This window comes from Rhamphochromis sp. 'chilingali' (genome assembly GCF_963969265.1).
Source record: "Rhamphochromis sp. 'chilingali' genome assembly, chromosome: 2".
Lineage (NCBI taxonomy): Eukaryota > Metazoa > Chordata > Actinopteri > Cichliformes > Cichlidae > Rhamphochromis > Rhamphochromis sp. 'chilingali'.
In genome coordinates, this window is record NC_137930.1 from 16,349,842 (window position 1) to 16,371,399 (window position 21,558).

Sequence of the window (21,558 nt, forward strand, 5' to 3'; positions counted from 1 at the left end):
AAACCAATGATGCCGCTAGATGAACATACAGTATTTCACCACCAGTCCCTGGGTTAGCTCTGTGTTATCTGTTAGAGCTTTCTGTGTTCATGGACACATGAACTTGCGTGACACTTGTTAGGGTCAGTCGACTGCTGCTTTTTACTATTTTATTAAGTTCCATATTTGCAGAGCCTGTCAGGTTGGTTTAATTGCTGATCATCTAGCTCTCCAATAGTTTTTTCGTGGCTGAAAATATACCTCCATTCATAAGCCTTTTCAGGTTATGTCTACTTACGTGTAAGTTGTTTAGTGTATGGTGTTAATAATCCCAAATTATTCTCAAATAATTGCCTTTCTTTTTTTTTTAACAGTTTTTTTTAAATTGTGCTTTAATGTGACTTTATCTTTCTTTTAATTCAGTGTAATAATTTAAATTATGTCTCATTTCCTTGCTTTGGCCAACATTGCTTGTTATTAAACTTACTTGACAATTTAATTTAAGCTAATGTTAGAACTCACAGAGACACAGTTAACCTGACCAAAACGTGCTTTTCTGTGTGTATTTGAAAGAGAACGAGGAAAATAAAAAATACACACACGTGCATGTGCAGGCTGCTTTTGCTGAACTTTTTGATGGCTCATCGTTTAGCCTCTCTGAGGCAAAGCTGCAGTCTGACAAGCGGACATGCTTGAAGCTTCCTGATCAAAGAGCTGGGGATTTGAATATGCTATTTGGTGTCAGCCTTCAGTTGCTGATACAATAGCAATAAAGGAATGCTGTTACTTGTGTGCATGCAGTCTTCTGTTAAATGTATTAAGCCAAGGGTATAAACAAGGAATATAGTGACTGTGTTTGCTTCTCAAATGATTAATTGCTCTCTTGCTCACACACAGGGATCCCAGGGTTTCCAAGGTTTCCCTGGTGCCAATGGAGAGAAAGGAACTCGGGTATGTATGTAGATAGACTTCTTGATATTCGTCTCATTCCCTCAAGGGTTGGATACAGGCGTACCGCCAGAGACAGGCTCCCGTCCCAGCTCCAGATTTATCAACCTAGTGGAAGTTGCATGGCTCTAACACAAAGCAACAGAGACACAATTGCTCACCATTGCAATTGCTTTTCATTACCACTTGCACAATTCATTTGGATACCCCAAAAGCTTTGTTTATCACTTTGAGCAATGCTTCATTTTCTTTTGTCGAAGGGATGGGTCATTAGCTCGCCTGCAAGAGTAATGGTTTGTCAACACGAGTGGAGCAAGGCGCATTAAGCTTTGTCATCTTCACAAAACATTTGTAAAGTTTATGAGACCCAGCTCCGAGACAGAAAGGGATAATAGAGCTATTAAGATAGTTTCACAACACTTGTTTGAAACTTAAAAAGCTACATAAAAGATTTAATAGTTTTCCTCATTAAATTTGTATGTAGCCAGTGTCATTGTAACACTGCTGCAAAATTGCTATATCATGCATAATTGATTATTAAAATATCATTTTCCAAGGTGGCAATGACTTCACATGTAAGTGAAGATAAATGTTAATGGTCTTTTTTTTTTTTTACAGTAAATCCTATTTTATTATAAAAAGACTATTTCTGAGCTCATAAATGGCTCAATTGTGCTTGCAAACATTTCTGTCTCCTGGCATTAGAGTCATTCTTCCAGAGGATGCAGGATCTTAATAATGTGAGTGGCATTCCTTTGATCGTTGTGTGTGTTCTTCGTGTCCACAGGGAACAGCAGGAAAGCCGGGCCCACGCGGACAGAGAGGACCAACGGTTAGTCTTACTCAGCAGACTCGTGCTTCCATGCAGATGGCGAACTTGGCACCTGAGTAAAAGTGGCCGTTCGACCTGAACGTGCTCGAAGGGGAATCCACACTGAGACAATAACCAAGCTTTTCAGATCACATGCATCCTTTACAAACTTTTTTTTTGTTAAAAAGCTTTTTTTTTTCTTTCTTAAGGGGCCTCGAGGAGAGAGAGGACCAAGAGGACCGACAGGAAAAGCTGGTCCAAAGGTGAGTATTAGTATTTATTTTAATGCCACTTTCTGAAATATGTCATTATACATGTTCACATTTGATTCCTTATTTTTTGTGTCCAGGGTAACTCAGGGAATGACGGCCCACCGGGACCTCCCGGTGAGAGGGTACGTACCGTAACAGCATCACCAGGAGTCATTTTATTCTCGGGACGTGCAGAGGTTTCGATCAGACACGCGATTCTTAACTCAATTATGTGCTTTTTAAATTTTTATAGGGATTGCCTGGGCCTCAGGGACCAACAGGTTTCCCAGGACCAAAGGGCCCCCCTGTAAGTCCAGACACTCTACTGAAATATGACCTTTGCCCTTTGTCTTTCCATTCTGTGTGACCTTTAATATAAATTCTTTAATTTGTTTGAAATTCTCAGGGACCTGCAGGGAAAGACGGATTGCCAGGACATCCTGGACAGAGAGGAGAAACTGTGAGTGTGCTGTGCTTTGGTTATTCAACTCTTTATCTTATATCTACATCCACTGAGGCAACTTTATGACTTTTATTTCCGTTTTATAATACACAGGGATTCCAAGGCAAAACAGGCCCTCCTGGTCCTCCAGGAGTGGTTGGACCTCAGGTGAGTGACAGCCATTGAGTGTTTCTCTTAGTTGCTTCATTGACGCACAGCTTTTTGTTCACTGTATTCCTTTGTGCGCAAACAAATAGCTATCAATTTCCTACAAAAAATAATTAAATATGCATTTGCATTGTTTTTCGAAAAATTAGGCTCTTGCAGAATTGCAAACCTTTCACACACAGAAGCACAATAGAAACCTATAAGTTGTCATTAGGAATGCTTTCTTAGCATTTTGCTCGGTGAATGAAAATCGATTTAGCTCCTCTTACCTATATCTCAAGAGCCACGACAAGTGTTGTTTATCCTCTTTCATATTTGCAATGGGCTCTTCATCCATTATGCATAAATGTTTAACAGACTTTTCCTCCCAGCCGTTCTGCTAATGCCGGCTGAGGACATTCATAATAATGAAGCTGTATGTGGCTTTAATGACTAGTAAGCCTCCCACACAGCAAATGTTCAGCTTTTCCTCGCCACGTTTCTAATAAATGGAAAAATTGTTATATCATTTTTGTGTTAATTTGCTGATTTTGCTCTCTGCTTTGTCCCTCTTTTCACACTTCCTCTGTAACTTGGTTTTATACTTTAGTGTTGAATGGGATATATTTATTTATTTTCAATTCTAGGGACCAACAGGTGAGACTGGACAAACGGGAGAACGTGGACACCCTGGACCCCCGGGACCACCTGGTGAGCAAGGTCTGCCTGGAGCTGCAGGAAAAGAAGGAGCCAAGGTGAAACTTGAAGTTCTATTTATTAGTGAACTTTTTTTTTTTAACATTGTCAGCTAATTAAAATACATGTATGTAACTACAAAGCTCATATTTGTTTCCCATTTCACTTACAGGGTGATCCTGGCCCTGCTGGCCCGTCTGGTAAAGATGGCCCACCTGGGCAAAGAGGTTTCCCTGGAGAGAGAGGTCTGCCTGGTCCTGTGGTTAGTATTGCCTTCTGCTTTGTTTAAAGCCTCGTGACAAAATCAATATCACTCACAGCTTGGTTATTGCATAATAGTTCTGGACTATTAAATTTCTGTAAGAATGCGGTAAACCTCAAGAAATGGAGATGATATCAGATCCACTCGTCAGTAAAGGAACAGCCTGCTCTTGGCTGATTTTTCTATCTTTTTCAAATAATTCTAACTTGACAAAGTCGTGTCCTGGTAGTTACGCAACTTATATTGTTTTCTTCATGCCATTTTATTACAAAGCCTTTTCATTAACCTTAGGATTCAGACTTTATGTGATGCACTAGCTCCTTTGGGTGTTTGCTGCAGTTTTGCCAAACTGTTTTCCCCTTCAACTCTCAACCTTCACTTTGGAGTCTATAGGAGGCTTTCCATCTCATGCTGAGCCTCTTTGCAGATAAGGAGTGCAGTGTAAGGTAGAATGTGTGCTTCCCCAACAGATGTGTTTGTTTTCTGAGGCCTTTATTTCACTCTCATCTGCAGGGAGCTCATGGCCTGAAAGGGAATGAGGGTCCTCCTGGCCCACCTGGCCCTGCTGTGAGTACAATTTACCGCATCCGTATCCCCACTTTGTCACTCTCACCTTCTGTACTCTCTCTGCATCTCTGATATCTTCATAGTAAAGTTCCTACCCTCAGCTATTCCAGACCCTTATATAATATAATGATATGCACTGTTTGCTACTTACATAAGGGAGGTCTGACCTATTTGATGTGCCTGATATTATGCTTTAGTTTCCTGTGTTGGATGGCTTTGATATTAATGGTGTCTTATTTCGATAACTAGCTACCAGCTAGCTAATAACACAGTGTGTGGTACTGCTGTAGGGTTCTCCTGGTGAGCGTGGTCCTGCAGGGCCAGCAGGACCTACAGGTCTCCCAGGACGCTCTGGCCCCCAGGGACCTCCAGGCCCTGCTGGAGAGAAAGGTGGACCGGTAAGAGCACCACATTGTAGGAATAGCATGGCTACACTGCACATTTTTGTCTCACTGACAAACACAATGTTGCTCTATGTCAACAATCATTATTTTAGGGAGAGAAAGGACCTCAAGGTCCAGCTGGAAGAGATGGTATTCAGGGACCTGTTGGTCTGCCAGGACCTGGAGGACCTCCTGGCCCACCTGGAGAGGACGGAGACAAGGTACAATAGTATTTTTGGTTTATTTGTATCCACGTGAAGAAAAATATAATGCAATTTAATAAAGCTGCACTTAAATTTCTTTTTTTGGTTTTTGAGCAGTTGTTGTTTCACAATCTGTGTCTCTCTGTGTACGCACAGGCCTAAACTAGACACTAAACTTTGCAATTGGGCTCCCAGCCAGACCCTCTTGTCTCTTTCTCTGTGACCTTAAAACGCTGTGAGGGGAATTTGTCTGACAGGGTTTGCATCGATTAACAGATCCTTAAAAGGAGAACTGGCCTTGTTGCTGCTTTGTACCCGTCTTTACAAACAGACACAGAGAGAGAGGCAACGACAGGATGGGTGAAAGTGACCCTTTAGTATTCAGATCCAAGCAACTGCTCATCCCTTCTAAAACATTTGCAGGAAGATCAGCTGCGGAAATACTCAGAGGATAATCTCTCATCCTTTGAAGAATGCCTCAGTTCTTAACTGGCCTTACAACATTCCCCGTGGTGTAAACGGACAAAGAGAATACAGAGGGTATTTGCCATGCAGATAAAAAACGATCTTGCCAGATAATGTTTACATACATTCAGACACTTTCTCATTATAAGCCCAGCTCACAGGGAATGGATAAGTCCAAGGCCTTTATTTAGGAGACTAAAGCCACCACAGAAAGAGCTTTTTCTGATTCAAACACCAAAGTAAATGCCTTTGGTTTTTGGTGGTTATTAGCATTATTTTTAACACCCACACAGGCATTTGGGGGGAACAAAGTACAAGGTTCTTCAGTTGGTATATTCTGGTTTAAACAGGTTCTGATGGGAGTCATAATATATTCTGTTTTGGCTGCTTGTTCTGTCACTGAGTCAGCCATCACGATAAGCCCCCTTCAGAAGTATATTTTTTAGGGAAGGAGTGATGTAATTGAGATATCTATAGGCAGATCTAAAGGTACAAAACAATGTTTTTTGAAAGGAAGGACAGTTCAGGCAAATTAGAGATTGTTAAGAATATTCATTGTCAAAGTTTTATTTTCCTTTTATGTGCATACCACTGGCTATTTTTTTGTTTCACGCTTTGATGCTCTCTTCACAGGGAGAGATTGGAGAGCCGGGCCAGAAAGGAAGTAAGGGTGACAAAGGAGAACATGTAAGTTTGTCTGTAGAAAACACATCATTTATTCATTGTTTTGCTTTCTAGAATTCTGAGGCTGATACATGAATTTTAAATACTGAGTGACAGACAAAATTACGCTTTTTCATGTCCCCAACTGCAGGGTCCACCCGGTCCTACTGGCCCTCAAGGACCTGTTGGAGCACCGGGTCCTGCTGTAAGTGTCCATTTTGAGCTATGTGTTCACATTATTCAGTGCCTTATCTATGTGTTAGCAGACTGACTCTCATTATCTCATTATCTCTTCTGCTGTGCAGGGTGCAGATGGTGAGCCTGGTCCCAGAGGTCAGCAGGGTATGTTTGGCCAGAAAGGAGATGAAGGATCCAGAGGATTCCCCGGACCTCCAGGCCCAGTTGGTCTGCAGGTGCGAACTAGAGTATTAAGCAAACTTCAACCATGGTTTTATTTAGAAAGATCTGATTAAATAATTTTTTAACCTTTCAGGGCTTACCTGGTCCACCTGGCGAGAAAGGTGAAACTGGAGATGTTGGTCAAATGGTAAGAGCTTAGTTTGTGCGCATTCTGACTGTGTTATCATTGAGCACCTTTACACTACAAGGAGCATGAAGATGAATTCCATTTCTTAAACTGAGGTGGCTCTGCTTGTTGCCTACAGGGTCCACCAGGTCCCCCTGGTCCCAGAGGTCCCTCAGGACCCCCGGGAGCCGACGGTTCTCAGGGACCTCCCGGTGGTATTGGAAACCCTGGTGCTGTTGGAGAAAAGGTAAAACTCTTTTTCTTTTTTTTTTTTTTTGGATGGAATGATTTTAGCCGGAAACTCAACCATTCATGTGTATAATGTAGTTTGATTAGTCCCGTCAGTAGTGGGACTTTTGAGGCTGATAACATAATCAATATTTAATGAGTTGAAATTCTGATATGACACATTCATATCAGCTGTTTAGACTCCTGACGATCGAACTTTTCCTCCGTTATAGATATATTTGCGGTGCTGGGTATGTTTATTTTCAGACTCACCTGTCATAGAGAAAAAGTTTTAACTTGGAGAAGCGAACTTAAAAAAGTCAGATTCATTGTGCTAAGCAGTTTGTTTGGGTTGTGTTTTATACAAAGACTGATACCTCTTGAAAGGCTTTTGCAGCTATTAATATTTCACATGCCTATTTATATGATACCATTTGGGATGTTTTTTTCCTACTCGAGAGTGACAGATGCACGCCAAATCGAATGGACAGGGTGTCATTCCCGACAGTAGCCTGCTGCTGGGGTGGAGAGATTATAAATAAATTGTCAAAAAGATCTTACTGCAATTCTAAGAAGATAAATGCATTATTAAAGGCGGCTACAGCTTTCATTTGTTGCTGCTGCTTCATCATCGAGGCCTCCTTTGGTAGTTTTTGCAGCCGCTGGAATGCAGCGCTGGGCAGTTTTTTTGTTGTTTTTCAGCGCTTGCTGTCCGGGGTGATGGTATAATTTGCTTTATCTGGTTCGGTCAATAGAATCACCTCTTGCTCCTTTCTAATCTCCCCGAGGATAGCCTGTCCTGCTTCTGTGCAAGCAAACACAGCGGTCTTTGGGCTAATCGGGCGTCAGCTGAGCTGGCATTTTATTATCCAGCCCAGGGAGCTGCCAAGCGACAGAGTCCTGGCCTTTTTTTGGTAAACACATCCCTCACTGTGTCTGTGATGAGCAGCTGCCTTTTCCTGGTTTTCCTATTCTCAGCAGTCCTTAGTGAAGGTCATCATAAGAATGGAGTCAAGGCCTCTGCAGGGCTTCGGAGGCGCAGCATTGCATAAAACAGCAGCGTACGCCGCTAATACAGGCGGATCAGTGAGGCTTGTAAACAGCCATACCAGCTGCTTAGAGGGAATTTCTTGACAGCATGGAGGCAGATTTTGGAAAACAGCCAGACACTAATTTAGAGTATCAGTTGATGTTCACAACACAGAGCTATTGTTCATGCTAGAGGGAATCTGGATATGCTTATCATAACGAGTCACTGTGCAGCTTGTCGTTGGCTCTGCAGAGCTGTGCCATCAACTGACATCCTTGTTTCCCAAACATGACATGGGCTAATATTCTTCCACTAAACACGTGTGTGGTAGACCTCAGTAGGGAGGACAGTAGTCTCATATGGCAGTGAATAACGATAGTGCTTGGCATATAGGTGAGTCAACAGGGCAATAAGGCAAAAGGAAGAGGACAAGATATATGGGCAGGGTCCAGGGAGAACAGTGAGGTCAGCGCCGTCCTTGCTCCTGCCACCCAGTCTGCCTGCACTTGATGAATTGAAATCTCTTGTGCCATCTCTTTCTATTCCCATTTTTGGTGACAAGGACACTGGGACAGTGAGGGGCTGCAGTAAATTATGGGATTTTTAGAACCACAGAAGATCAACAAATCACTTTACTTGTAATGTATGTCTCTCTCTCACCTACTAATACCCCTTGTTGCCCACCTCTTTCAGGGAGATACCGGTGAAACGGGAGAGCCAGGCCCTCAGGGAGAAGTTGGCCCACCAGTGAGTTATCTCAGTCTATTTCATTTCATTTTTATTAAAAAAAACACAACAAAGAGTTTATCTATAATGTCCATGATGTTAAAAAGAGATTGTATTTATCTTCCACAGGCCATTTTCCTCATGTTGTACACTAGCAACTCTGAATTCTAGCTTATACAAGTAATTGCACTGGTAACATGCTGCATATTATTATAGGGTTCAAGAGGAGAACGAGGAGAGAAGGGAGAGGCTGGTCCGGCTGGTGCTGCTGGACCTCCAGGCCCTAAGGGACCCCCAGGAGATGATGGTCCAAAAGGCAGCCCAGTAAGTTCTGTTCCAGGTTTTTTATTAAAATACACTTTGCAACATAAGTCATTAAGCAGAGGACGATCATAGTTACTTAAAAGTAAATGTCTAAAAAATAACAAACAAAAAATGTAACTTTATTCATTTTCAGGGTCCAAGTGGTTTCCCTGGTGACCCCGGCCCCCCTGGAGAGCCTGGTCCAGCTGTACGTATGGCAGCTGTTCTGTGAATAAACCATCCAAACTTAAGTCTTTATGCACTTTTTATTGCAAAACATCATGACTGAGACCCTCTTCAATTCCAATACAGGGCTTAGACGGTTTACCGGGTGACAAGGGCGATGATGGAGAGGCTGGTCAGGCTGTGAGTGTTATTTTTTCTTTTCCACTCTGCTGCATGTCATTACTGAGAAATGTAAATAGTCTTTTCAATGTTGAATTATTTCTTTTAAACCAGGGTTCACCTGGACCAACTGGAGAATCTGGTCCTGCTGGACCACCAGGAAAGAGAGTAAGTGCTGCCCTGCACTGTCTTACTCCTATCCTTGTGAAAATGTTAAAAAGTTGCTTAATTTATTTTATTTTATTTTTTAAATAGGGGCCTCCTGGACCTGCAGGACCCGAGGGAAGACAAGGAGAGAAGGGAGGCAAGGTAATTCATCCAAAAACACAAAAAAAATTTTGTGTAAGTAAAACAACCTAACAAATGAGCTAACATCAAATGTTTTCGTGTGAATCATTTTCCTGTGTGAAAGGGAGAGCCTGGGTTAGAAGGTCCCCCTGGAAAAACAGGTCCCGTTGGTCCTCAAGGATCACCCGGAAAGCCAGGTCCTGAAGGTCTCAGGGGAATCCCTGGTGCTGTCGTAAGTATCTTATTTCTCAGCCTCGCAGCGATTCATCACTGTCATACCTTTATGTAGTGTGGTTTTGTTTAAACAGCATATATGATTCGCTAATTTGCTAAATAAATCCAGAATATTAAAAGGAACTGGTTTTCTTGTGAAGTGGGGTTAAAAAAACTCTACAAATGTTTTTGCAGGGAGAACAAGGTCTACCTGGTGCCCCAGGCCCAGATGGACCTCCCGGACCTATGGTGAGTAGAAATAACTTGTATTGCCATGCCTCATATAATGTGCGACTGGATCTGACAGCTTACATTTTCTCACAGGGCCCACCTGGCTTACCTGGTTTGAAAGGAGACTCTGGTGTCAAAGGAGAAAAGGTGAGCTACTTCAGGAACCAATTTAGTGATTGCTGAGTTGTTTTTTCCTTTTATTTTTTTGTTTTCCACTGACCATCAAATTCTTACTCCTCTGATTGGAACGTGTCTCATTAAATGTTGCTTTGATTACATGTGCTTGTGTTGTTCTGTTTGCTCAGGGCCATCCAGGTCTTATTGGTTTAATTGGACCACCAGGTGAACAGGGAGAGAAAGGTGACAGAGGCCTTCCTGGTCCTTCTGGATCAGCTGGTCCCAAAGGAGACAATGTGAGTAAACAACACTGCACCTACATTTTTGAACAGCAGCTCAGTTTGTGCCATTAGTCAGCTAGCTATTGACAGACTTTTGTTTGATCTTCCTTATTTAGCAAGAGCAAATTGGTACCACTGGTGTTAATATCTTTCATACTAGTCAATACTGTTGCTTTAGGAATAAAGAAGGTTTTTTTTTCTTGGCACACAACATTTATGGATTTGCAATTTCTCTTTTCTTTCAGGGTATTGCTGGTCCTGCGGGTCCACTTGGTCCCATTGGCCCCCCTGGATTACCTGTAAGCTTAGCACGTGTGTCTTACTATAGACTCATGATGTAATGTTTGAGCCAGTACTGATCACTTGATTGTCTCTGTGTTTTTAGGGTCCCCCGGGTCCTAAAGGAGCTAAAGGCTCATCGGTAAGTGATTAACCAAAAGCTGCAAAAAAACGCAAGCATTTATCATGACACTTATTTACGAAGATTAACCGCTGGTTTCATTTTGTCCTGCTCAGGGTCAAACTGGACCAAAGGGAGAGACTGGTACACCTGGACCTCCTGGCCCTCCTGTAAGTAGATGCTCTACTTTTTGAGCAGTAAAATTCAAAATGACGAAATCAGTCATTATAATTTTGGTTGACAGTAACCGCCATTTATCTCCTCTCGTGTCATCTCTCCATAAAAGGGACCTCCTGGTGATGTCATCCACCCACTCCCCATCCAGGCTCCTATTAAGGGCCGATCACGTAGGAACATCGATGCCAGCCAGATGGTGGACGATGCAGCTATGGATGCCAACTATAAAGACTATGATGATGGCATGGAGGAAATCTTTGGCTCACTTAACTCTCTTAAGTTGGAGATTGAGCAGATGAAGCACCCACTGGGCACCCAGGGCAACCCTGCACGTACCTGCAAGGACCTGCAGCTCTGCCACCCTGATTTCCCTGATGGTTCGTGTTACATTTAGCCCAAATTGGTGCTTTGTTTAATTCTCTTTCTTTACGCCTTTTAAACTTTAACAAAATCAAACACAGCTAGCTAGAAATGTTTGTAGAAAGTCAGTGTTACTGGCCACAAATCGGGTATGTAATGTTAATGGTGAAACAAACAAAAAAAAGAAGAATACAGCCTGACTCAATATTTCCTGTTTCACTACATGCTCTTTTAACCCCTCCACCACCCCAACATGCACATCTGGGCTCCAGGGGTGGATATACTTGTCACCCCTTATTTCTATATTGTAACATATACAGGGAGTCATGTGCCCTGCATAACTTAAACCCAGCCTTTAATAATGGGTCATGATGAATAAATCCGAAAGATGCTTACAACTAAAAACAAAACAAAAACCAAAAATAAATTAATAATATAATAATGCATTAAATTAAGTAATTTTTTCTTAATCTGCCTGCAGATTAAAAACCTTTTTGTATTCATATTTGAATGTGTTGACTGGACAAAACAAGCCATCGCATTCCTGTGTTTTTCTAATATTTATTTATCATGAAAATAATTGTTAGTCACAAACAAACGTCCAAATATAAATCACTGTTTAATTCTGTTTTGTAATACAGAGGCGTATTATATCTGCAGTGTATCCATCACAGGAGCGTGACACTTGCAATTGCTCACATACGGACTAGTTAATTACTAATTAATTAGTAAACAAAGTACTTTTCCACTTCTCGGTGCATCATCCATCTCTAGGTGATGATGTTATCAAACAGCAGGATTTACTTTTCAAAAATGAATGTTTGATAAACCATCTGGGATGTCTGGCATGCTAATGAGTGAGGTGCATACCGCATAACCACAACATCCAAGGTTCAATTCCCTCTAATTGCTCCAGTTTCCTGATCGCTGTCTGCTTTGGCAGCTGTTAAAACGAAGCCAAAACCTTAAAAAATAGGATCAAATAATGAAATTAAATAATGAGTTATGCATTTATTAGCAATGCTAATTTAGAAGAAAAACACCCACAGTTTAGAATGTGTCTAATGTGAACTGAAGATGTAAACACAGAGGCACGACACACCCAGTGTCTAGCCTTACCTTGACCTCAATGAAACACTATATATATATTGAATTATATATTCTGTGCTCTCTCTCTCTCTCCCATCCGTGTGTGTGTGCGTGGGTGTGTTTTTGTGTGTCTTCTCCCTTCCTTTATCTGTCCAGGTGAGTACTGGATTGATCCAAACCAGGGCTGCTCCCGGGACTCCTTCAAGGTTTACTGCAACTTCACAGCAAGCGGCGAGAGCTGCATCTTCCCAGATAAGAAGTCTGGAGGGGTAAGTCTGGCTGTGTGTATACAAGCAATGCAATCGCACAACATGAGATGACAACACAGTAAACAGAAAGTTTGGGCCTTAAAAAAACAACAAAAAACAAAATCTTTGCTATTTTCATCGTCTATTTTGGTGATAAGATTGACAGCAAGGGTAATGTGAGCCGAGCACTCTCGATAAGCCTTTTAAAATTTTTTACCCTTCACATTTGGGACTAACCTGAGCATGCCAAAGCAACACTATATACAACAGTAAATGTATTTACCCGTATAATTAGCCTCCGCGAGATTAGCCAGTGTGTTGCTTCTAAGAAGATGTGGGAGATGATTCACCAGGACTCCTCCTGCATATCCCACGAGAGGGACCGAGTTATTTTGCTAGCATGCAAAAGTCTCCTTTTAGTCCTGCAGCGAGACAAGCACTCACATTCACTCTGTTGTTTCAGAACCATTTTTAGATAGAATGACATTAAGGACTTTATCACCCATAAAAGCCTTTGGCAGGTGAGAAGATTTTTGCTTCATTATGCATGAGTGCGTGAAGGAGTGTAGCACAGCGGAGTGGTGAAACATTGGGAACACTGTCTTTGACGAGTCGGGGGTTGTGTAATAGCGGCGCGCTACAGCCATTTTAATGATCCCACTCACCAAGCCTCAGAGGAGCGGGAGTTTGCCTAAGCTCGGAATAATGAAGCAGACTTTTTATAGCGCGCTGGTGATGGGCTGTTCTCATTCGTGTCAGGGCTGTGAGAAAGAAAAGCCCGCGTTGTCTGTCTTTTTGCTTTCAGACATCCAAACACTCCCATGCACGTTTTGAGATGGGCGCAGTGGTCACAAGAGCACACGCTTTGTAAGATCCTCAAAGGGATAGTGCTGCCTTCAAGGTTGAATTTTCTCCTCCACTCTGTGCACCGTGGCAAAAAAAAAGTGAAGGTCACCTTGGATGCAGCGTGGGTCTAATGTGTGCCATCAACCAGCGATAAGCGATCTCCGGCCCATCATTCATTAACGCATTAAGCCATTGATGACAGCCCCATATCAGACCCTGCTCTCTAATTATAGAGAAATTCATCATTGTCATGGCTGAGACCATTAGAGCTGTGCCCCCGTTGGCCAGTTCACAGCTTTTAATGGCGTAACAAAGTTAGTGCACCATGGCTGCACGGCGCTGACACCGAGCAGCAGGGATGGAGGCCCCCACTATCAGAGCTCCTTGCCTGCGATCATTTCTTAATTAATCACTGTGTACTCATGAATTTTTCAGCAGCAATTAGCTGCCAGCCCCAGTGTGTACAGTACAAAATAGCATAATGGCTTACAAAAATCTTCTTCCCTGGTCCAGTCGGTCGGTCTCACTGCGAAACTGTTTCAGGTTTTTGGAAGACTCCTCAGAGGACAAACAGAAGGCAAGAGAACAAAGCTGAGAGGGGATGTGGGATTTCTGTCGGATCTTGTTTCCTTTTCTTATAACACTGCTGTTTTTCCTCCTCCTCCTCCATCCTCTTCCTCTTTGTCGATCCATGCCCCCAGGCTAGGCTCACTTCCTGGCTAAAGGAGAATCCCGGTTCCTGGTTCAGTGAATTCAAACGTGGTAAACTGGTAAGCCAGACCCCCGACTTTCTCAAGTCCCTTTCCCTTCCCTGAATGCCTCTTATATTTTACAGAGCAAAATGGCAAAATGGCCCAAAGACTCGCCAGGCACATGGTATAGTCACTACAAGAGAGGTTCCCTGGTAAGTGTTGCTGCCCGCGGTCCCGGAGTCCTGGCTCAGGTCTGGACTCCGTGTGCCTGAGGCTCTGCATGGTTCTGGTTCTGTGAAGTATGTATCGACTGGCTCCTCGCTTGCTGGTTGTTTCGTTATTGAGTTGCATGATTCAGCATGAGCTGCACTCACCTTCAGTCCAACGACATAGTCGGATGCTCTTACACGGAAATGGAGGAGAGGTTTGTGGACCATTCAAAGCAAGAAATGGAATCTGGTGAAGAAACATATTTAGTCTAAAAAAAAGGAAAACAATGTGCGTAAAAATTCTTGTCATACCTCTGCTACATTAAGAGAGCATCTTTAAAGAGTGACTGTGTGCCTTGACAATCCCACGGCTCTGTTAGTTCATCCACTGATAGTTGATTTATTAGTGTGGACAAAACGTCTCAGACTGAATGCATCGCTTACACATTTGTTATTGTTTTTTTGTGATCTCGACAAGCTCTTGCCTCAGCAGGGCATCTGTCCTCCACAAATGGCAAAACACAAGTGTCATTCTCTCTCAGCTTGCACTCACATTCCCATTCTCTCCCTTAAACGCTGGAGAGTACCTCTGAGTCAAATGGGTCAGGCACTCAGTCACAACCCAGGGGCCCTCTGGGTACTCAGTCACTGTTGACTTGCGACTGTGATGATAAAGAGGTAATGTGCCTATGATGATGCCAGGCTGGATTCACACGCTGTACGGGTCAGGGCGGGAGGGAGGGGATGACGAGTGGTGGGGTAAATGAGAAAAGCACGGACCTGCTCAGCCACAGTTTGAGCCACAGTGCCGACACTCACAGACATAAATTACAGAGAAACAGTCTTAATTTTTTAAAATATATTCATAATTAAAAAATCAAATTAGATCATTTATCCTCATTATTAGCTGGAGATTGCGTCAAGTCAAAGTGTCGGCACTCTGGGCTCTTTATATGCATGTGTGTGTGCATGGACCTTCGCTTACGTGGAAGAATGAGTGGTAATAGACGAACAGACACACAGACAGTTTGCTGCTCTGGCTGCATGGAAGGGATCCGCATGTGCATGAGTCTTCAGTAAGTCCTGTTTGTCTGAAAGACAAAGTGACCATGTGGATCTAATGGATTCCTGCTGGTTGGTATGCAAATAGTCATTTACGGACATTAAAATGAAATACAACTGTTTCCAAAATCTGCTGTCTTGTCAGTCAGTCAGGATTACTATAATCAGCTTAATGCGACTTTTTGTTTTCCTTCTTGTAACATGAGCCTGAAAAGCAGGGATGCTGGGTTAATTATAGGCTAATTAGCAAGCAATTAACATATCATTACTGCCACATAGTTCCTATTACGACAATACATTTTCATGATTTTACCATAATTTGCTCGTATCGCTTATATATTTTACATAATCACACAATTACGATTTAAATGAGCTCTTTAGTTATGCTTATTTTTTATACTTTGAAGGTAGATTTGTTCCGCATTAAGCCTTGAACATCAGTGCAGCTCCCGGGCATAAGGCCTTGGAAATATTCTGCACTTATCCTCCTCTTCTAAAAATTTACACATATTTGTACGTTACTTAAGGATAAGGCTGGTAATTACATTTTTTATTCGTTGTCAGCAGATTTCATTAAAGACCCAAACCAACAATGAATTACAGCACTAATAAGCACAGTGTGTTTAACGCCTGATAGCGATGCTGTTATAAACACTCAAAATTGTACTAAATGTGTATTGAACTGCAGCTGAATATGTGCTTTTTGATCTTTTCTTATAAAACTACACAACACAGATAGGTCACAGATAGGTCACTAAAAACTAAATTACCCCCTGTCTTGGTTTGATATTTCATCGTCTCCAAAATGGGAAAGGGCATTGCTATTTTGAGGAAATGCTCCGTGTATGTTCCTGCTTCTGTTATGATTGATGTTGTTCTGTCACACCTGGAGTATTGCCCAGTCAGCTTGTCAAGTGCTGCTGAAAAGCATTTAAAAAAACAAGCCTTCAAAAGGCGTAGAACAGGAGAGACAGATTAGTTCTCCATTGTTCTTCTCGCACTTGTGTTTGCGACGTTCATACATTGGTGGGGCCAAATTAACATCTAAATTAAGGTCAGGTCTGTTATTCATAGAAAGATGTGCCGCAGGTCTCACATAAGTAGCCTGTTGATTGTAAGAGGACGCTGTCAGTAAACTAATTGCACGGGCTCTTCAACTGGTTCCATTTTAGGCGCCATGTTTAATGTTGTTGCTGTTTTTGTTTTGTTTTTTTTACACATTTTACATTTTTTGTTTCTTTGTTCTTTTTAAACATATTTTAATGAATTTGTAGTGCAGTAACAAAATAGGTAAGGGTAGCATGAGAGATGCTTACTTTGATTACACAAACAATATGTATGAGTAGGTCATGATTTGTAAATAACTGAAATAGTTTAAAAAAAAGATTTCTTCACTCTCGAAACACACGAGGCAGTAATTTTGAGTAAAATGTATCTGAAATATATCAAGTCAAAGTTTTATTTTTTTTTATTTATTATTCAAATAATTAATCATTAAGGAAAATGTGCTCAGTACAAACTGAATGTGTACCAATCAAGTGAATTTCATTGAACCAGATTTCATTAAATTTGCATTGTACTTATGTAACAAAATTACAAGGAAAATTTACATTTAATTAAATTAGTTAAAGTCAGCATTTTGGGGAGATATTTTTATAACTTGAGCTCATTATATAATGTTATACTGCAGTATACTTATGACTAACTTGACAGTTGTTTTTTAAATTTATCCCACATTTTGGAGTCAGCTTCAAAGAAAGGCTGATGTGAAATGTAAAAGTGAGGTCAGAGGTCAAATGTGACATTATATTGAGATGCAAACTATAATAGAGTATTTATAATTCCCATATGACAGTGTAATTTCTTAAATGTTGGCAATAAAAACAAAGGCAATAGAATTTTTTAGCAAAGCTTTGAAGATAAAAGGGATTTAATGAAAGTTTGACCTTATTTGAACTTGAAGAAGAGGTTAGATATCCAAAGTATTGTGATATTTCGAATCCCTATATGCCTAGATGTTATCAATACAAACAATGGCAGTAAGAAACATAGTTTTACTGCTCTATATATTATAATTATCACATTGACCTTCAGATCACTCTATTGAACTTGAAGGAAAGGTCAGAGGTCGGATGTGACATTTTAAAGCTTGGTCCTTTCTGCATATTGATAATATACACCAAACTTGAAAGAAACATAGTTAAATCAAGTTAATTTCCTCAATTTCCAACCAATCAATCATGAAGCTGACCTTGACAACCTGGATGTAAGACAAATATTAATGGTCTGTTAACATTAGTCCACTCTACACCACTACAAAGGTTAATGAGAATTCATTCAAAAGTTCTCAAGCTATCACGTTTACAGACAGAAAGAACGACATATTTGTGAACGCCTAATGAAACGTCTTTAGTATTGGACTGACATTAGCATTGTTTGGTTAAGGTCTTTATTACTAATTTTGATGAATGCCAGCCTTACTGCTCTACTAGGTCTATATGCTGAGTCATATTATATATTAATGGCACATCAAGTTTTTTGTCTGGTTGACTATTTTCAATAGTCAACACATAAAAAATGCTTCCAGGTGACAGAGGAAACTGCATGGTGTAAACATGGAAATGTCTTCTTTTTGCAGCTTTCCTATGTGGATGCCGAGGGCAATCCCATCGGTGTGGTCCAGATGACTTTCTTGCGGCTGTTGAGCGCAGCAGCCAGGCAGAACATGACATACAACTGCTACCAATCGGTGGCATGGCACGACCAGGAGCAGGACAACTATGACAAGGCCATCCGCTTCCTGGGCTCCAACGATGAGGAGATGTCTTATGACAACAACCCCTACATCCGCGCCTTAGTTGATGGCTGTGCGGTAAGTCAGGGAAGTGTGTGCGTATGTGTGGGTGTGTGTTTTTTGGGAGGTAAGCTGGGTTCCTTTGATGGAAACTGTTGGAAAGTTATGCTTTGAGTATCTTTGTAGTCGTTGCGTGAGCAGGAGTCCAGCAAATGTGTGTGTGTGTGTGTGTGGTGTTTCTTTCTCTTTTTTTGAAAAGAATATTTTCCGCACACTGATTCTTCAACCCCACTGTGTCTTTTCTCTTTGACAGCTGAAAAAGGGCTATGAAAAGACAGTACTTGAGATCAACACACCAAAGGTGGAACAGGTGCCATTTGTGGACGTCATGTTCAACGATTTTGGCGGCCCCACGCAGAAGTTCGGATTCGAAGTGGGGCCCGTCTGTTTCATCGGCTAAGACTTTTTAACTGAGCAAATGGAGAAAGAAAAAAAAAAAAAGCATATTTTTGTTTTCTCAAAAACAATTGATGAAAAAGAATAAGACGATTCTATTTGTAAAAGAAAAACGTTACTTTTTTTTTTCCAAAAAGCAACAAGTATAAAGTAAAATGAAATCAAGTTGAGAATGCGGTGAAATTTTTTTTATAGGAAACAGAGGAAAAAACCTTGAAACCTCAGTGTGCCTTCTCCATCACATGCAAGTTTTGAAACTGGATGTCAGATCCTCCTTCCTATACAGTTCACTCACACACAAAAACCTAGCCCCATGTCACCACACTTTTGTTCCAAACAACGAAGGCGACCTTGAGAGCCGCAGCCGTTCCAGACGGTCGCGCTATGTGCCTTGGACTCCATTTGATTTGGCTCTTTTTTTTCTTTGCTTTAGTTTTGATCTCATGTTTTCCTTCATCTCCCTGGCTTTGCTTTTTTCTCAGTTTGTTTGCTCATTTCACTACGGGAGCTTTGTTTGTGCATAATTGTCTCCCCATTCTCTTGGGATGGGCCATATATATATATATATATAAATATATATATATATATATAAATATATATAAATGATTTTTTTTATGTTTGTAAGTACATTCTGTATATTTTTCTGGGTATCTTTTATTGCTTCTGGCTTCAAAACATGCATGTGACTTTCTATATTTGTGAGGTAGGAGCGCGTGGACGACATCCAAAATTGTAGAAAAGTGAGAGAATTCGACTTGTAAAATCAAAATCCAGAAAACAAACCCCAACCCCGTGGTGAGTCCTGTCTTGTTGCAACTGTGGAGCACGCCTTTGTTGTAATTTAAGAACAAAATGGAAATAAAGGACGAAAACAAGCTCTGTTATTATGTGACAGTTAATTTGCAGACAGAAAACGAAAAGAACAAAAAAAAATACATTCCTCCTTTTTGTGTCCTCTGAACAGAACAAACCGCATTGGTGGCAATATTCTTAACTTAATAAAAGCCTTCTTCACGTTTCCTGAAATCTGACTGCAGTGGGAGATGATGATGGTGATGATGTCACATTGTAACGAAAACACAAAGAAATCGAAACCTAGGTGCTATTTTCTCTCTCTTCTGTGGTGCTATGTATTTTTTCTAGTTTTGTGTTTGAAATATGGAAAACTTGTGCTGAGAGTAACTCCATCGCCACCAGTCCCTTTGACTCGCTTGAGCATCCAGTGGTGGTTTATGCATGCCGTTATTTTTTTGTTTGTTTCCCATACATAGCCACTCTGAGATCAGTGCAGCATGTTATCTCCTGCTTCAGCGGACCACACAGATAAGAAATGGGTCTGTAAAAAATGTTGGAAATGACGAGAGGGATCTAAGATGGTGCTGTTGGCTTTGCGTATCAATGCTCTGTGACGCTGCATTTTTTTTTTTTTTTTGATCATGTGTGCCACATGAAACTAGGTTAAAAGATGGACATGTTGCAATTGGGCCAAATGGATACAGTGCAAATTAGAAGGTCCTTCCACCAAAGGTTTTCTTTTCTTTTCTTTTTTTTGTTATGGGAAAACAACTCGAGAAACTTGTTGATTAGCCAGATGGAACGGTTTGTTCATGCAGCGTCAAAACTTGCCTATCGGTCTATAATTCTTTTTTTATTTTTTGCCCTTATTGTAATATTGCTCTTTGTTCAAACTATGCACTCTTTATGCTTATGACCACTAGTATCTACCACAGAATTGTTACAGCTCTTCTTTTTTTTTTGGCTTCCTTTTTAAAAAAAGAGAAAAAAAATCTTTAAATATGTGACTTGAACCTTTTCTGTTAAGATAACTCAATATGCTTGTAGATCTTTGGCTTTATTTTTCATTTGATGCAGTAAATCCAAATTTAACACTCCGCTCTCAATAATAATTATAATGATTTTTTTTTTTAAAAAGAACAAACAATTATTTTGTAAATTTCCAGAACCAGCAGTGATGCTGCCATTATTTTCTTTTTTTTCTTTTTTTTTGTCTTTGTTTCATTTTGTAGATTTTCTGTTTGTTTGTTTTTCACAGTTTTGTCAAACCTGTGTAAGGATCAGAGGATAGAAGATATATTGGTTTTTATGTCAATAAATCCAAGTTTACTGTGGCCATCCACTCTTGTATGTCTTTTGAAGCATTAAAACCTATCTGTATGCATGAAATTGTAAAGTTTTTTCTCTTGTTATGATTTTTTTGTAGCGTGGCATGATCTCCGGTCCATGTGTTATTCATCAGGATACGTTAGCTTTTTTTTTTTTTTTTTCATTGCTACAGATGGAAAAAAAAAAAGAAGAAGAAGAAGAATAAAAAGGTCATGTCCACAATTGTGAAGTGGAGAGAAACTGATGAACTTGTAACTCTACCAAAGCCAATGTTCGTTTGTAGTATATTTATTGTATTATTTAAAATAAAAAAATAAATGTTAAATGATACCATAGTGTAAGTGTAAGAGGCGCCCTCTTTACGTGCAAGGTTATTATTATTTTCCACATGCCATCTATTTTTACACAATATGAGAGCACCTTTTTAATGGAGCCAGGCACAAAGCATTTTGACACATTCATTGAGGCAGCCATGCTTTCTTGTTTACCAAGCTGTGGGCTGTGTGTGTGTGAGAGATTGTGTCCTTAAGGATGTCTGTTTAAGCTACACAACAGGTAAAGTACAATATGTTTTTAATAGTGTAAACAGTTGTAGCTCTACAGATGCTTCACAAAAGGCAAGATCACAGCTGGTGATCACAGCTACGGTCATCCGTGGATTATTCCCTGCTGAGGCTTCAAAGAAAGAACCGACTTCCTTTCTAGGCTTTTTTGTTTGTTTGATTTTTTTGGACCGAAAATGTGTACATCTATCACTTCCAGCAGATTTTTCTACTTCGCCTTGCAGGTTTTTCAGGACAAGCGGAGGAATATGTGCATTAACCGCTGTGTGTATTTTATGTAAGCCTTCCTCGGTGATCATTATAATAAAGCCTGTCATGCACCACTAATTTCAATAATCTCCAAAGCTTTGATCAAATCTGCGGTGGTGAGGATGACTCGCAGCACTTCAAATGTCTCATTAGGAAGAAAACCTCACACAAGCCTTAGCGCAGC

At 40.8% G+C, this 21,558-nt stretch overlaps 1 protein-coding gene across 3 annotated transcripts in view; it reads left to right on the forward strand.

Annotated features, from left to right (window-relative positions):
• col5a1 (procollagen, type V, alpha 1) overlaps positions 1 to 20,753 on the forward strand; it is a 75,265-nt gene extending 54,512 nt beyond the window's left edge. For 2 of the 3 annotated variants that reach the window (XM_080876476.1, XM_080876474.1), the window contains exons 32-66: positions 877 to 930; positions 1,715 to 1,759; positions 1,948 to 2,001; positions 2,088 to 2,132; positions 2,243 to 2,296; positions 2,396 to 2,449; positions 2,546 to 2,599; positions 3,226 to 3,333; positions 3,447 to 3,536; positions 4,050 to 4,103; positions 4,394 to 4,501; positions 4,600 to 4,707; positions 5,788 to 5,841; positions 5,969 to 6,022; positions 6,123 to 6,230; positions 6,311 to 6,364; positions 6,483 to 6,590; positions 8,295 to 8,348; positions 8,544 to 8,651; positions 8,785 to 8,838; positions 8,943 to 8,996; positions 9,090 to 9,143; positions 9,231 to 9,284; positions 9,388 to 9,495; positions 9,672 to 9,725; positions 9,801 to 9,854; positions 10,013 to 10,120; positions 10,351 to 10,404; positions 10,491 to 10,526; positions 10,622 to 10,675; positions 10,792 to 11,059; positions 12,288 to 12,400; positions 13,927 to 13,995; positions 17,827 to 18,060; positions 18,296 to 20,753. In XM_080876476.1, the coding sequence (XP_080732602.1) occupies positions 877 to 930; positions 1,715 to 1,759; positions 1,948 to 2,001; positions 2,088 to 2,132; positions 2,243 to 2,296; positions 2,396 to 2,449; positions 2,546 to 2,599; positions 3,226 to 3,333; positions 3,447 to 3,536; positions 4,050 to 4,103; positions 4,394 to 4,501; positions 4,600 to 4,707; positions 5,788 to 5,841; positions 5,969 to 6,022; positions 6,123 to 6,230; positions 6,311 to 6,364; positions 6,483 to 6,590; positions 8,295 to 8,348; positions 8,544 to 8,651; positions 8,785 to 8,838; positions 8,943 to 8,996; positions 9,090 to 9,143; positions 9,231 to 9,284; positions 9,388 to 9,495; positions 9,672 to 9,725; positions 9,801 to 9,854; positions 10,013 to 10,120; positions 10,351 to 10,404; positions 10,491 to 10,526; positions 10,622 to 10,675; positions 10,792 to 11,059; positions 12,288 to 12,400; positions 13,927 to 13,995; positions 17,827 to 18,060; positions 18,296 to 18,442 (2,883 nt within the window). In that variant the 3' untranslated portion in view covers positions 18,443 to 20,753. Of the gene's footprint in view, positions 1 to 876; positions 931 to 1,714; positions 1,760 to 1,947; positions 2,002 to 2,087; positions 2,133 to 2,242; positions 2,297 to 2,395; positions 2,450 to 2,545; positions 2,600 to 3,225; positions 3,334 to 3,446; positions 3,537 to 4,049; positions 4,104 to 4,393; positions 4,502 to 4,599; positions 4,708 to 5,787; positions 5,842 to 5,968; positions 6,023 to 6,122; positions 6,231 to 6,310; positions 6,365 to 6,482; positions 6,591 to 8,294; positions 8,349 to 8,543; positions 8,652 to 8,784; positions 8,839 to 8,942; positions 8,997 to 9,089; positions 9,144 to 9,230; positions 9,285 to 9,387; positions 9,496 to 9,671; positions 9,726 to 9,800; positions 9,855 to 10,012; positions 10,121 to 10,350; positions 10,405 to 10,490; positions 10,527 to 10,621; positions 10,676 to 10,791; positions 11,060 to 12,287; positions 12,401 to 13,926; positions 13,996 to 14,060; positions 14,130 to 17,826; positions 18,061 to 18,295 lie in introns of all 3 variants that reach the window. The other variant, XM_080876475.1, reaches the window with a different exon arrangement.
• The last annotated feature ends 805 nt before the right edge of the window (positions 20,754 to 21,558 follow it).